A 14,170-nucleotide genomic window follows, 5' to 3' on the forward strand; every position below is an offset into this window, starting at 1 on the left:
CTGTGAAAAACGAAGTTACCAACTGTTTATTAGTTCCTAAATCTGTTCTGTTTTCTAGCCCTCTGCTCTTTTGTTTGGTGATTAACTAGAAATTGTACCTTTTCCTGACTCTACAGCAAACAAAAGTCTGATGCTGTCAGCGTTTTTCCCCACTCCACATGCTTACTACTGGAAAATGGTAAGTAAGGACACATATGCATGGCTGCACACACGCCTCTTTGGATGACGATCCCTTTGCAACAGTGTCCCTGCATGTACAGGGCCAAGGAACTCCAGTGTTATGCTAGGAATGAGGGTAAGGAAAGGCATCGGAAAGTGGCCATCTGTTTGGCTGACCCAACAAGGCAGGTGGTCCTTCTCTCATCCATATGGTTACCTTTCTATTAACTAGAGGCTGGGTAGGACTCAGTCACCTTCTTTTAAACAAAGGAAAACAAAATGTGGCAGAAACATTCGGGATGTCACTGGACCAAGACGTACAAATCTTACCAGCAACTTCCTTCTTAACAGTTCTCTCACATTTCTGTTTTGAAGAAATGTTGTGAGACCCAAGTGCTTTTGTGTTTATAAGAGAAAGAGAGATTTGGGAGGGAGAGGTGAAATGATAGAGGTACTCTGTCACAGAGAAAAGGGAAAAGGAAGATACATGCTCCTGGGTGGTGGGGCAGGGTCTGCAGAGAGAAACCAAAGAAGAGAAATCCTTCATTTTTTGTAGGTGTTTGAAGAGGTCAGGCAAGCATGTGACTTGAACCACCACAGTTTGGAGGTTCATCTGTCAATCACTTTTCAACAGATAAACCTCTTGTCCAAACCTGAATTAAGTTAAATCTCTCTAAAGAGATTAAGTTTTTGACACAAAGATTTCCCCAACGCAATGTTGTGCTGTAAACTGCAAAAGCTCACATTTTTCTTATAAAAGTCCTCAAAATAATTATTATTTATGGCACAGTTTTCTACAATTTGCTTACACCATATGTCATTCTCAAATGTGGATTTTTGTTGCTGGTCAACTGTTGTGGTTTAACCCCAGGCAGCAGCTAAGCACCATGCAGCCGCTCACTCACTTCCCCTGCCCCCCGCCCCCCTCAGGGGGATGGGGGAGAGAATCAGGAAAAGAAGTAAAACTCATGGGTTAAGATAAGAACGGTTTAATAGAACAGAAGAAACTAATAATAATAATACTAATAAAATGACAATAGTAATAATAAAAGGATTGGAATATACAAGTGATGCACAATGCAATTGCTCACCACCCGCTGATTGATGCCTATTTAGTCTCCAAGCGGCGATGTAACATCACATGGTATGGAATACCCCTTTGGCCAGTTTGGGTGAGCTGTCCTGGCTGTGTCCCCTCCCAACTTTTTGTGCCCCTCCAGCCTTCTTGCTGGCTGGGCATGAGAAGCTGAAAAACTTGACTTTAGACTAAACATTACTTAGCAACAACTGAAAACATCAGTGTTATCAACATTCTTCTCATACCAAAAACATAGCACTATACCAGCTATTAGGAAGACAACTAACTATCCCAGCTGAAACCAGGACATCAACCTAGGATTATATCGTACTATCTCCATCTGCTAAGGAAACACATAGGCATGCACACACTGCTTAGGATGCACCACATTTGTGCATACCTACACACTGGTCTCTGAGAAAAAGCAATATATACTCTGATACTGTAAAAACAATAAGCCTGCAGTACATGTAGTTCACGCATTGGTGTTGAAAAGTATAAGTAGCACACCACTTTAATTTAAGCACAGACTATACTCATCATATAGAAAGCTTTATCAAGCACGACCAACACGCTAGTTTATGTTCACCCCATCGGGCCTGCCTGTAATTCATTATCATCTGATGTCTGAGAGCTTAAATGTGTTTCCTAGTCTCATTCCAGTTTCAAGTGTCTATATCACAAAAACTGTCACTGTTCCTGGCCTCAAAATTGCATGTTTATAGACAGTTGTCAGCAGAAAGGCTGGGCATATGAGCACTTTTGAAAAGAGTTCTGTTTTTATTCCTAAAGGTAGCTTATGCAGGTACAACACTGAGGTTTGTTTGTGAGACTAAAAGAATTCCTGCCTGGCTAATGTCCAAAGGAAGATTTCTTCCCTATATATGGGCTAGGTTCAATTTCTAGAGCTGATCCTTTTTTCTTTTGATAGCACCAAGTTTCTAAAAAATAAATTATTGTAAACAGAAGAAAAAAAAAATCCAAAATATCTAGAAAGAAATTAACACCCCATCTAAATTAAGCATCTGTACACTACAGAAACAGTCATACTGAAATATCATCTTTTATTTTATCCAAGCTTACTTAGGTGACTATTTGCTTTTCATTTTACATAGGAAAGTGGTACATGATTATAAAAGAAAAAAAAATTATAACTTTGAGGGAAAAACTGGGGCTTTAGTCTGATCATGATGTGGAATGTATCATCATGATTGTAAAAGATGAGGTGAAAGGACCATCTAACCTCATATTCTGCCTCTGGCTGTGGCTAATGACAGCGGCCTAGGAAAAACTAATAAACATAGCGCAAACATGTAGTAACACTTCTATGGGATACTCTCTCTGCCTCTAAATATCAATGGCTCTGGGACTGCTTGACTTGTTCAGTCATCTTTCCTGCAACCATGCAGGATTTTATATACTTCTATACACCTCAGTCATCTCTCTTCCAACCTGCAAAGTCTTTATCATAAAAAGGTCTCCCTTACTTTTTGTCACCCTTTCCTCTACCTTTACTAACTCCACTGTATTCTTTACAGAACAAAGGGGACCAGAACTGTATGCAGTTTTAAGGAGATGGGGGTACCAAAGACTTGAACCTGAAGAGCCTTGACAAATATTGTTCGAACCTTATCAGAAACAAATTCAGCTCTTTGTCCTGTACCCTTACCCCAAGTCAAATTTTATTATCTTTGTTCACCATTATTTGCTTTTATTAGCTCATGCTCACCATTTTAGACAGTAGAACTACTCCCCAAAATATACAGATCTTATTGCCTATTTAAACTCATAGTGTCTTTGATATATTGCAATTATAAGAAAAACCAAGCAAAATGTTACTCACTTGTATTTATCTTCTGAAGTGAAATGTGCTTTTCCAGCTGTCTACGAAGTTTCACCTCTGCTCCATATTTACCAGTAGTGCCATTGTCAGCCAAAATAAAATGAGAATGCATACTGTTGAGCACTGTCAACTTACTCATGGGATTGGACATCGTCTGGTATGGTCGGACCACCTGCATTTTAGAGACAGAGGAAAAAAAAGTACTAAACAGAAAAGACCCTTTGAATCAGTTATAAGATACCAGCTGACAAGATGATATGAAAGAAAAAAATCAAAACTTTTTGAAGTATTGCACTCGAGCACTGCTGTGTTCTATGTGTAAATTACAAAATAATCTTAGCATTTAAACCACCTCTTGTGGCCACCTTTTGCAAACACTGACCTTTTAGACGCAGACACTGCTTAAAGGGTTTTCCATGGTAATCTGTTTCAGCAGCATCAATGGCCACTGTTTCAGTGTTAAGTCCATCTAACAGTCAGTCCTCCAAAGGTCTGTGTGACTACACACACACACACACACACACACACATGATATTACACCACATTTACAGTTTCCTTGGAAAAAACTGTTGGCCCATTCTTAGCATAGTACAAAGGCAGTTGCTTGTGTTCACAACAGCTTTAGAAAGTTTCCATTCAATGGGGAGTTTGCTACACTTCAGCTGATTTGTTTTTGTCAGGAGAAACTCTTCTGCAGAGTAAATTGTTGCAGTTATCTGACTCATAGCCTCCAGACAGACCAAATAATAGCACTGGGCCACATTTGGCTGTCAGCTACTTCGGTGGGTCTCCAGTGACATATCTAAGACTGCACTGATGTGGCAAAAGAATTTGTGCTGTGTCAAGGGATCCTGGCTGATCATTCAAAGACAATTCCTAGAAATATTATTCACTGTATTGTTTACATATGTCTTGTCTTTTTGGAAAGACAAAACTCCTGAAAATTTGTAAAATGAAGTCCTAGCTGAAGAAATGCTGAAATGACTTACAAAACTCAGCTGGGCTATAGTTCATCTGCAAGGAATTTTCTTCACAGCTCTGGCACTGTTCACTTTGGAAATCTAACAAGATCTTCTGCTTTTTAATGCACAAAAGTGTACACTCAAGTTTTGGCAAAAATACTTGCAGACAGAAATATATTAACTTATTAATTTCTTCCTAGGCTTCGCTCCCCTTTTTTTTAGTCTAAAGAGCTCTCTAACTGAGATGTAATTCTTTATAAATAATATGTGTTGGTAATACTTTGGCCAGAGATATCTCTCTCTATTATTTTCACTTGTGAATGCTTGCAGCACTTTGGTGAACCCTTGGATGGCAAGGGGAAAGCCACTGACTTCTTTTGCTATTATAAGCTGTCACACAGAGCCTACTTCTGTAAGCTGTTCATCCTGCAAAAGGGAGGAAATAGGTCTGAGAAGACCAAGAGGGCAGCTGGCCAGCAGCAAGGCAGTGCACTCCACTGTGAGAATAGGTGACAGCTTTGGCTCAAGTTTCTCTTGTACTGTTTCTTTTGGTGCCCCATTCATAAAACATTTATTCTACCAGCACATATAGCTTAACAAACAGCAATATACTGCTAGAACATGTTCATTAACTAGCTTCTACAGACACAGAAACCATGCGTCCCATGCCACAGTCAGAAAGAAAAAGAAGGTTCTTCCTCACATGCCTAAGAATCAAATAAAATCAAACTAAAACAGTTACAGGTATTTTAAACTGGTACTTGCCCCACCTCTTAATACATAGCAAGCACAGGCCAGCAAGATCTGATAGAAGAGTAATGACTTGAGCTGCCCTTTCATTGTATGACTACGAGCTGCTGCGCATGCAATTCTGCTGACAGCTTGTGCTTTGTCCCTGAGAGCCACAGCTCAAAACTGTGTAATGGTGACAGCTTGATCTGCAGTTCTAATAAGTTGCAGCACCAAAGCCTCCACACATTGACTTAGTAATGCTGCTGCAGGGCAGTTTAGAAGTCTTCCCTTTCATTCTGTGTCTGCTGTTTAGCTACAAGGTGAATCTTATGATTAATAAATTTTATAGATGTGAAAATGAGAATAAAATTATTTTCAATTGAGCTGTTCACAGCATGCACAGTTCAACAGCTGAAATACTTTTTTAAAATAATAAATTGCACAAACCACACAGTCAGACTCTTTTCCTGATTAAAGGATAAGCAAAATCTTCAGGAAGGCAGGAAAATCCTAGGCTTTGAGGCTATTTCCTTGAGGTGAATTGCTTTTACACAACGCTTAGCAGATTTTCAATTTCTCACTCTTACACTTCCCATTCCTCTGTTCTTTTCAATCCCTTACATTTTACAGGCAAGTTAAAAGGTTGGGGAAACTTTGACTGCAATGTTTTCTTATCCTCCTTCTGCATTGAGAAGAGGGAATAATGTCGTCTCGCATCTTCCTCTGCAGAGTTGAAAGGAAGCACTTATGCTCAAGACAACCCCTCTAAATATAGGTTAATGAATGCGACAGCAGCCATGCTGTGAAGCAGTACTAAGGCTGCACGGGCTGAGGGCATTCTGTCAATAGGCGAGGTGGTGGGCTAACCAGAGCAGTTAGTTGCCTTTGCATCCTGAGGTGGCAGCAAGCTTGAATTAAAAGCACTGTTACACTCTGTTTACATTCCCTGTGGGCATATGACACTCAGCGTAGGGACAGCACTAGAAAAATCGCTCAGGGTAACTCACCATGGACAATGAGCATGCATGTGCCATGTGATCCAACACATGGACCTGAGCAGTCTAGGTGAAGGCTAGGTGAAAGGTGAAAGAACTTACAATAAACCTACTGTGTTCAGAGTAGCGCAGGAGAAAGAAAGAGATGCGTGCTTTGCTTCTCAAAAAGTAGTAGCTGTTGTTCAAATTAAGCCTTCTCTGCAGCCTCACTGGGGTACACCAGGGAATAGAGTAGTTGCTGGTTTAATTTAAAGGATCCTGGAAGCATCATGGTCCAAATTCTCCATATATGCTACAAATATGCCAGTCCCCAGCTTTGCCCCAGGCATGCTTCCCACCTTGTAGTTAGCGATAAGAGAGCTGAATCTCTTTTCCTTATGCCTTTCCTTAGAGTAATAATTATTTCCTGATGCAGCCTGCAAGGGGGGTCTGATACTTTGACACTGGATAAAAGTTACAGTGAAACAAACTTGTGAACTATTGATGGTTATTTGTAATTTTTTTCCCCCTAGCAATTCAATTTATTCTCAAAGAATAACATACTTCTGGAATGATAACTGCAAAGTATCTACCAAACCCAAGTCAAAATTGGTAACAACAAATCCAACGACAATAAGGTAATATACACTTACTAATTAGTTGCCTGAGATTTGTAACTTTTATCGTTTTTCTGAAACCTGCAGAAAACAATTAAATCAAAACATAATCTTTCTGACGCTGTCAAAACAAAGAAGTATGAGAGACAGAAGGAAGTAGTCTCATGCTATAAGCTAACATTTTTCAGATTACTATGAAAGAATGAAAAGGAAACATGTAGCCCATCTTGACAATCTGATGTACCTGTTGTCTGGTATACACACACAGAGCAGGTAATATGAATGCTGGTCTTTCTGACAATACTCACCAGAACATGTTTTAAAGACCGTGGTTTAAAGTGCTGAGTTCTGGCCACATACCTATCAAGCTTGACCGCTATATGATTTTTTTTCATATACATGAATGGTAAGGAGACCCTAATTCTAAGGCAAAGCTAATTCTTGAATGCACAGTTTTTCTGGTTTGGATAATCTTTGGCAATCACAGGGAGGTAGGTGGTATTCTGAAAATGAAAGGGACTTTGTACTGACAGAGCGAAGTCCTTTATAACAAAGCATTTACTGATGGGATCAGGGAGAAGAGAGTGGGCAGGACTTGGTGTGTTGATGAAAATAAGCCTTTCTCAGTTAGTTCAGCTGTAATATATAGCAAACAATTCCAGTTCTTTAAGCTGTAAGCTTTCCTCATTGGTTATGTTTTCTGCACCTCCTGTTTGCTCTTCCTTGACTTGTCTTATAACTAGACATTGGCCTCATGTGTGCCCCGTGCCATAACAATGAATGATTCCCAAGGTCATATATCAGTCCTGGTACTAAATTTCAGCATAATACTCATCCTTCTGAAACAGCACTGAGTTATGATGTAATTGAATTGTTAAATATTAATGACTACCTGGTGACCCATTAAAACATGGAAGGTCCCCAACTTTCCTGAAGAAGTTGTCTAGTCTGTTATTGTCCAGGGATTTTGGGAAGTTCATGCTAGCACCCGCTCCATGACAGGCTGACTTCTAACCTCTCTGTTGTGACCCTGCCCTCCAAAGTGCATACAACCTTCCAGCTTTTAAATTTCCTCCCTGTTCCACCATCCAAATCAACACTGAAAAAAGCTGAAGATATAACTGAGCAGGTAGAGCAAGACTGAAGAGCTCTGCTGTGAGTACCATTTGAGTATCCTGGAGAAAACTTTGTTGATGACATGTTGTTACCTTCAGTTATAGTTATAAAATTCAGCAACTGCACTAATATAAAAATTGGTTACTCTGAAACTGCAGTCTTTAATAGATCAGAAGCATTATCTAGAAACAGACTGACAAAGCCAGGCATTATTTTTTAACAAAAGAAGTATCTAAGGATGTTTGTATTCAACTTATGTTTAGTACCATACAAATTTAGCTTTTATATAAAATGGGAAAATATTTGCTCCTTGTTTTTATGATTTCAGCTGCATAGGAGAGTAGGTTTCAACTAGCAGTATATTCATTGCTTCAGTTTTATAAAATTTATTTTTTCTGAATATTCTGAGCAGTACAAAAGAACAGGTATCTGTTATTAGTGAAGTCCATAAAGAACATCTACAACTGCAACAATTGTGCTTTCAACATTTGAGTTCTAGGAAGTAAAAAATGTAATTTATTCTGGAACACAGAGTCCACGAAAGGGGTATATATATATAAAGACTAAAAAAATATATAACATATATGATATATAAAAATATTATATTATATATTATAGTATATATAATGTTATCTATATTTGTATAATAAATATACTTTTATTATATAGATATAAATTTGCTGTGAGAAAGTAGTTTTCCTTCTGATAATATATTTTGCTTTTATGTAGCACTTTTATCTGTTTATGCACAAGTCTACAAAGTTGGCGTATGTTTTGGGTTGTGCATTCTGCTGCATTAAATGATAAAAGCCGACCACTATTGCCTCCTTTTTACTGACTAAAGCCTTGTTAAAAAGAATGAGTATTTTACTTTTTCCAAAATTTCTGCTGAGCTTCAGTTTTGCCATACTCTAGTTGTTGAGCGTAACTGAAAGATCAAAGAAGTAACACAGGGAGGGAAACAGACTATAATCCACGGCTGTAACAGTACTCTAAGGGAGACAAATAAAACCCAAGAAATTTGGAGAGAATTTAGGAATTTCTCCTTAAGTCAACCTGCTGGATCCACATATGGAAGGATTTTTATAGCAGGCATGGAAGAGTGGGTGTCATGGGTTTTGTAGTGATTCAGCACAGCAGCACAGAAGCTCTATTTTAGTTTCAATTAGTTCAGTAAAAAAGTGTTTCCCCCCCCCCCCCCCCCCCTTATAACTTTCATTACTAAAAAGAATTCTATTTAAGTTATTTGGTTATATACTACAGCATCTTGACTGATCAACGACGTATCACAGTATGCTGGAAACGTCCTTTTCACTGGGTCACACAATAAAACCATATTTTGATTTAAGTCTCAAATACTAGCTTCTTTGGACTAAAAATGAAACTTATTTGAATGATTTCATTGAGCAAAAGGCAAGTACTAAAATCAGTATTCTCTTTGTAATCCAGGCACTGTTCCTACTGAGGTGACTAAGAATTAAACCCAATTGAGGACTGAACAGTCTCCAAATGGAAAGACATGCATGCTCCAAAGGCTCAGAAAGGGCACTCTTTTAAAAAGAAGAATGGCTCTGTATGTAGGAGAAACTTGTTTATAATCCGAGTTTTTTACAAGACTGAGTAAGCCACCTTACTTTCTCAGTCTTCTGTCAGAAAATTGGACATAAGGCAACTAACTACCCTTCCCTTGTACACTTTGTTTTTAAAATAGAATCTAAGTGTGTTAAGAGGGGCACTATTTTCTGCTATATTGCTTTTACAGTACTGGAGTGAGACAAGTCTCTTAGGGATCTTTAACCATCACAGTATAACAAATAGCAAACAACAGTAATAATTTTCTTAACTTGGCCAGTTCTCATTATGGGTCTGAGGAAAGCCCTTTGTATTCCCAAGAGCTGACTGATTTGGATGGACTGGTAAATGTAATAAAACACTTCGGCTATGACTTCAAGATCCATACAGGCCAAGCAAGGGCTGGAGCATTGGAAGACGCACAGCTCTGCTGAGCACGCCAGACTTACCACAAGGCACAGGGAGGCAACATGCACTGGGGCATGTGCAATGGCAATAACTCCCCTCCTCTCCCCCCCCTCCCCAAATGCGATGACTGAGACAATTTTCTGTATCCATTTGGTGCTGGAAGGGTATGTTTTGACAACTCCTCAGTTCTGATCATAATTTAACTAGACATAGTGCATATAGGCATAAAGCCACATTGATGCCGGAGTTCAACAGGCCTTTTACTATTGGTTGACTTTCCCCCTCCCGCATAATCCTTTGTGGCCTTTGTTTCTTGCTTAATGATGATGCATTTTACATGCTTATGGTACTATTTATATTTCCCCTTCTTGGTTCATTTCACAGCATTCACCTCTAATGAGCCAGTCAATACAACGCTTTGATTTTCAAAAAGCTTCCTCACCAAATGATTCTAAAGAAACTGCACACATTGGGTAAGAGGGAAAGTCCTTTGAGGGATTAGTAACTGGGGAAAGCTGAGGGGAAGGGATTGAAAACAGTAAGAAGGAAAAGTTAATTTTGCAAAGACTGAGTGTTACTAAGATGATTTAGTGATATAAGTGGCCTACTACAGTTGTAAGGGATTTGGGGTTAATGAGAGTGTGAAAAGCTTACAGATATTTCAGTGGACTATGAAGAGTTAAAGAAAGTCTTCATAAAGCAGCCTCACTAGGCAATAAAATGGAATATGAAATTCAATATCGGTAAGCATAAAGCAGTATCATTACATGTGCATTAGAGATGGATAAAACCTAAGTGCTTCACCATTGCATCATGCCATTGACCAATCATTTTATGAAAATATTAGGGGCCAGGAGGTTTGGAAGAAAAGTTTCAATTTTGTCTGTCACAGATACATTTGGGAACTATTTGTCCTTAGTGATGACCCTGTAATTGTAATCTTAGTGATATAACTGTGGCTGCATTAAAGGAAGACTTTACACAAATTTGCTGTCTTTACTGTTTTTTAAACTTTTGTCACTTTCTGTCTTATGATCAGACTAAGTATTAACCTTTTTTGATATACCAGCAAGCTTTTTTTTAAAATTAACATACAACTTCTTGGTTTCCTGTTAAATTTGAAGCATATTTAGAGGAAAAAGTCTCTTAAAGAAATAAGAAATCAGGGAGGGCTGTTCCAGTTAGCTGGAACAGCTCGGAAACCAACTTCTTTCTTTAGCTCTTTCTGGGGAAGAAGGCTCCAGAGCCTCTTTAACAGGTGGTGACTAGCTGAGAACAGAGGTAGGTAAGTTTCCAACAGGTGGAAATAACTAATTCAGGAATAACGACGGCTCAAAATTCATGACTAATTTGATGTCCTTTCTTGCCTGCTTTCTTCTTAGAACGCTTCCAGAACTGCATGCACTGTCCGTAAAGACTACATATTTGAAATTGAAGTGTACATTACACTTCTTTAGCAAGACGCACCTTGTCTTTGTGATTAGCTGTTTCTGCTAGTCACCTTATACAGTGCATCTCAGAAGAGTTCATTAGTGGCTCAGAATTACTGCTGCAGAGTCCCATCCTGCTTGTTTGTATGTATTGGTAACTCTATTATACAAGTGCTGGTGGTATTAGAGTACAAAACCCCATGCTAGTACAATTCCCCCTAATGGCTATACGTTAATAGTGAATTGCAATGAATTCCAGTTGGATCGATTTCTTCATACTCATTGTAATTCCTTCTGACCTAACTGATAATTGAATCTTCTTCCCCTCCCCAACTTGCTAATGGACAAACATACAGAGAAGAATAGTTTAGAGTAATGTAGGCAAGAAAAATGTTCATTAGGCAGAATGAAGACTATATCTCTTCTCTACTCAAAGCTAGCTGATTCTCAGGCAGATTGCTTGGGTGTGGACCAGAGGTGAGGTAAAAAAAGGGCTCACAAAAAACTTCAGGTAACACATAACCAGTGTAAGTAAACTATTCATGTATTTAAAATTGGGGGTTTAATCTTTCTGAGTGACAGTATAGGTTTAAAAGAGAAGAGTGATATGAAAGAATACAAGAGACACCTACTCTGCCCTTCAGAAGGTGACTGAAGCAATGATTCTTTGAGGTCTGATCTCATGTCCAATACACTTATAAGACTCTTCACAGTTGCAGTAATAAAAACATATAGGATGGAATGTATTATAAGGGGGACAGTCTGCAATTCTGAATTTAAGCAATGCATCATAGTATTGTTTCAAAATAAACCAGACTTCAAGCTTTGCAATCAGTGTTTTCTTAGGCACTTTTCAGGGTTCATAGTGTTCTAAGGATGAAACTAGCATTTAATGAAATTTCTTTATCATTTATTTTTAAGGAACGTACAGTGCAGGAATTTATATGGTTGCCCTGTCAAAACTGCTATCAACCATAATGGAAATCCTGTGTATGTATTGATTCTTTGCTGCAGACATTAGTTCTATGAGGAATTGTTAAGTGAGGGATGGAGAGGAAAGGAAAAATAACCGGAATATTTATATAAATTGGAGTTGATCTATGTCTATATAGGGCTTACATCTTTGCCAATCAGATCCTCTTGATTTTCCACAATCCCCCAGGGAGCTATACCGATGGTGCAGATCTTCCCTCGAGATTTTGAGGCGTGATCTTTCAGTGCATCTCCAACATGCCGAATGACTCCTGGGAAAGAAACAGCATAAAATAGAAATTCATAATTATGTCCTTTTTATTCATTATGGTATGGATTTAGTATAGAATTCTTTTTTAGGGAACACCTATGCATATACCTACAATTAAGTACAGCTATGAATATATTCCTATTATTATTATTACAGTAATACTGTAAGTCCATTTTATGAAATTTAAAAAATATTAAGTAGCAAGAAAAAAAACTATACAGCTCTAGAAATAAGAATGGAAATGTTGACAGCTGACTGTAACTTGTTTATCTGCACTTGTATTCACAAACATATGTGCATGCAAGCATTTGTATCCTTCCCAAGCATAGAAAGAAGCACAGGAATTACTGCCCCACCAAGTCCCCCCAAAAGTGTAGCTTGCACACAAATGTTCCCTTCTGTCTGAATAAAGGACAGCAATGTGAAAACATCATTACACTACTCTGTGGTGAGATATTCTACCATTCTTTCTGAACAAATTCAGTCACCTGAGATAGCTTCCAGCAGAATATTAGAAAACCCGCTGGGGATCAGTGAGAAAACAGAAATTAGTACAGAGAGAATGACTGCTCCCCAGCTCTCTTCCACGTGCTTTCTGGTAACGCTCCTTGTATGCTTTAGGCCAGCTTTATCCATGTTTCTGTGGATCTCTGTGCAGAGGACAAGTGCCATTCCTCCCTCCTTTTCATAAAATAGTTTCTTTACCTGTGTATCAATAACTTTTTATGATGTGGCTGCACTGAAGCAGACCTGTGGATTTACTGTGGTTGTTATCTGTTACTCAGTTTCTGTGTTTGCTTCTTGTTCAGAATCCACAATTTCAAGATGACTGGATTGGAATTGCAACAGTCACACAATAGATGTGATTTTAGCCATAGTTTTTCTGCACTGTAAATGAACCATGTAAGAAAAACCCCCACAACCTAACAAATCCTCTGAGTCTTGGAGTCTAATTTCCTTCCTGTGGTGGAAAATGAAAAAAAACCCCTGTACCTGCAATCAGCTATGAATTAAGCTGTGATCCAGCAACCCAAAGGATTCAAAGCGGTAAATCCATCCAGACTGCAAAAACTTCTGTTATGTAGAATAATCAACTTTCAGCATGACATGAATATTCAGAACAACTTGTTTAAGTCATTTAACAGTCATGGTTATAGCCAGGTATGCATCATCCTTGTCACATCACTGATTCTCAATCCAACAGCGGTATTTCAGGATTTTTCAATTATACTTTTCCTTAAGAGAAGTCTGATTTAAAAATCCATCATCAACAGAACAGACTGTACTCAGAAATTCTCAATTTGTACAATTTCACATAGAGATAAGACACTTAATTTTCATCTACACAGTTTGAAAACCTAGCCCTGGAGCAATCAACTGCTTTGCTCCAGAAATCAAAACAGCAATGAGAGTTAACTGATAATGCAGAACTGCTTCTGGATTATGTTTTTAAAATAATACACAGCAACATGAACTTCATTGTTTTGTCTAGGTAATTTTTTGATGCAGGAAAAAAAATCCTTTTCAACAGTAATTATGTTGACTTTCCTGGTTCATTTGTATTGTTTTGGCATTTGTAACTATGATGATTTGAAAACTGGTATGAAGCAGCCATGCACTTACCAAATGCAAATGTTATAGTCAGTCCTTCTTTACAAAATTTCTGTAGTTTGATTCCTACAGTTCCTGTGGTAATCCACTGCAATGAGTGTACAATATCTACAGTTTTCTAATGTGCTTTTAACTTAAAATTTATATCTGTCTTTGCCATCGTCACTACAAAAGTATCTGGCAAATAACGTAACTATTATCATCACAGTACACAGGTCAACATTTAACCTGATTTTTTTTCCTTGATCTGCAGAGATGTGGGGGATATTACATACATGTGAGTCTGTCTATTTATCTAACACTCCAGAAGCTATGCCTCTTCTTTGCTATTTATATTGCTGCTGTGATAAAATTGAATATTGTTTTAAATTTGATGTGCTCTGGAAACTAAAAAGTCTAAGACTCCTATTAAGCATTCATATTCA

The 14,170-nt window shown here is 38.2% G+C and overlaps 1 protein-coding gene across 8 annotated transcripts in view; it reads right to left on the reverse strand.

Annotated features, from left to right (window-relative positions):
- The window catches only part of TRPM3 (transient receptor potential cation channel subfamily M member 3), a 472,413-nt gene that overhangs the window by 129,216 nt on the left and 329,027 nt on the right, over positions 1–14,170 (reverse strand). For all 8 annotated transcript variants that reach the window (XM_052777050.1, XM_052777047.1, XM_052777055.1 and 5 more), the window contains exons 5-6: positions 12,011–12,135; positions 3,081–3,252 (exon numbers count right to left, since the gene is read on the reverse strand). In XM_052777050.1, the coding sequence (XP_052633010.1) occupies positions 3,081–3,252; positions 12,011–12,135 (297 nt within the window). The remainder of the gene's footprint in view (positions 1–3,080; positions 3,253–12,010; positions 12,136–14,170) is intronic.

Source organism: Harpia harpyja, chromosome Z (assembly GCF_026419915.1).
Source record: "Harpia harpyja isolate bHarHar1 chromosome Z, bHarHar1 primary haplotype, whole genome shotgun sequence".
Classification (NCBI taxonomy): domain Eukaryota; kingdom Metazoa; phylum Chordata; class Aves; order Accipitriformes; family Accipitridae; genus Harpia; species Harpia harpyja.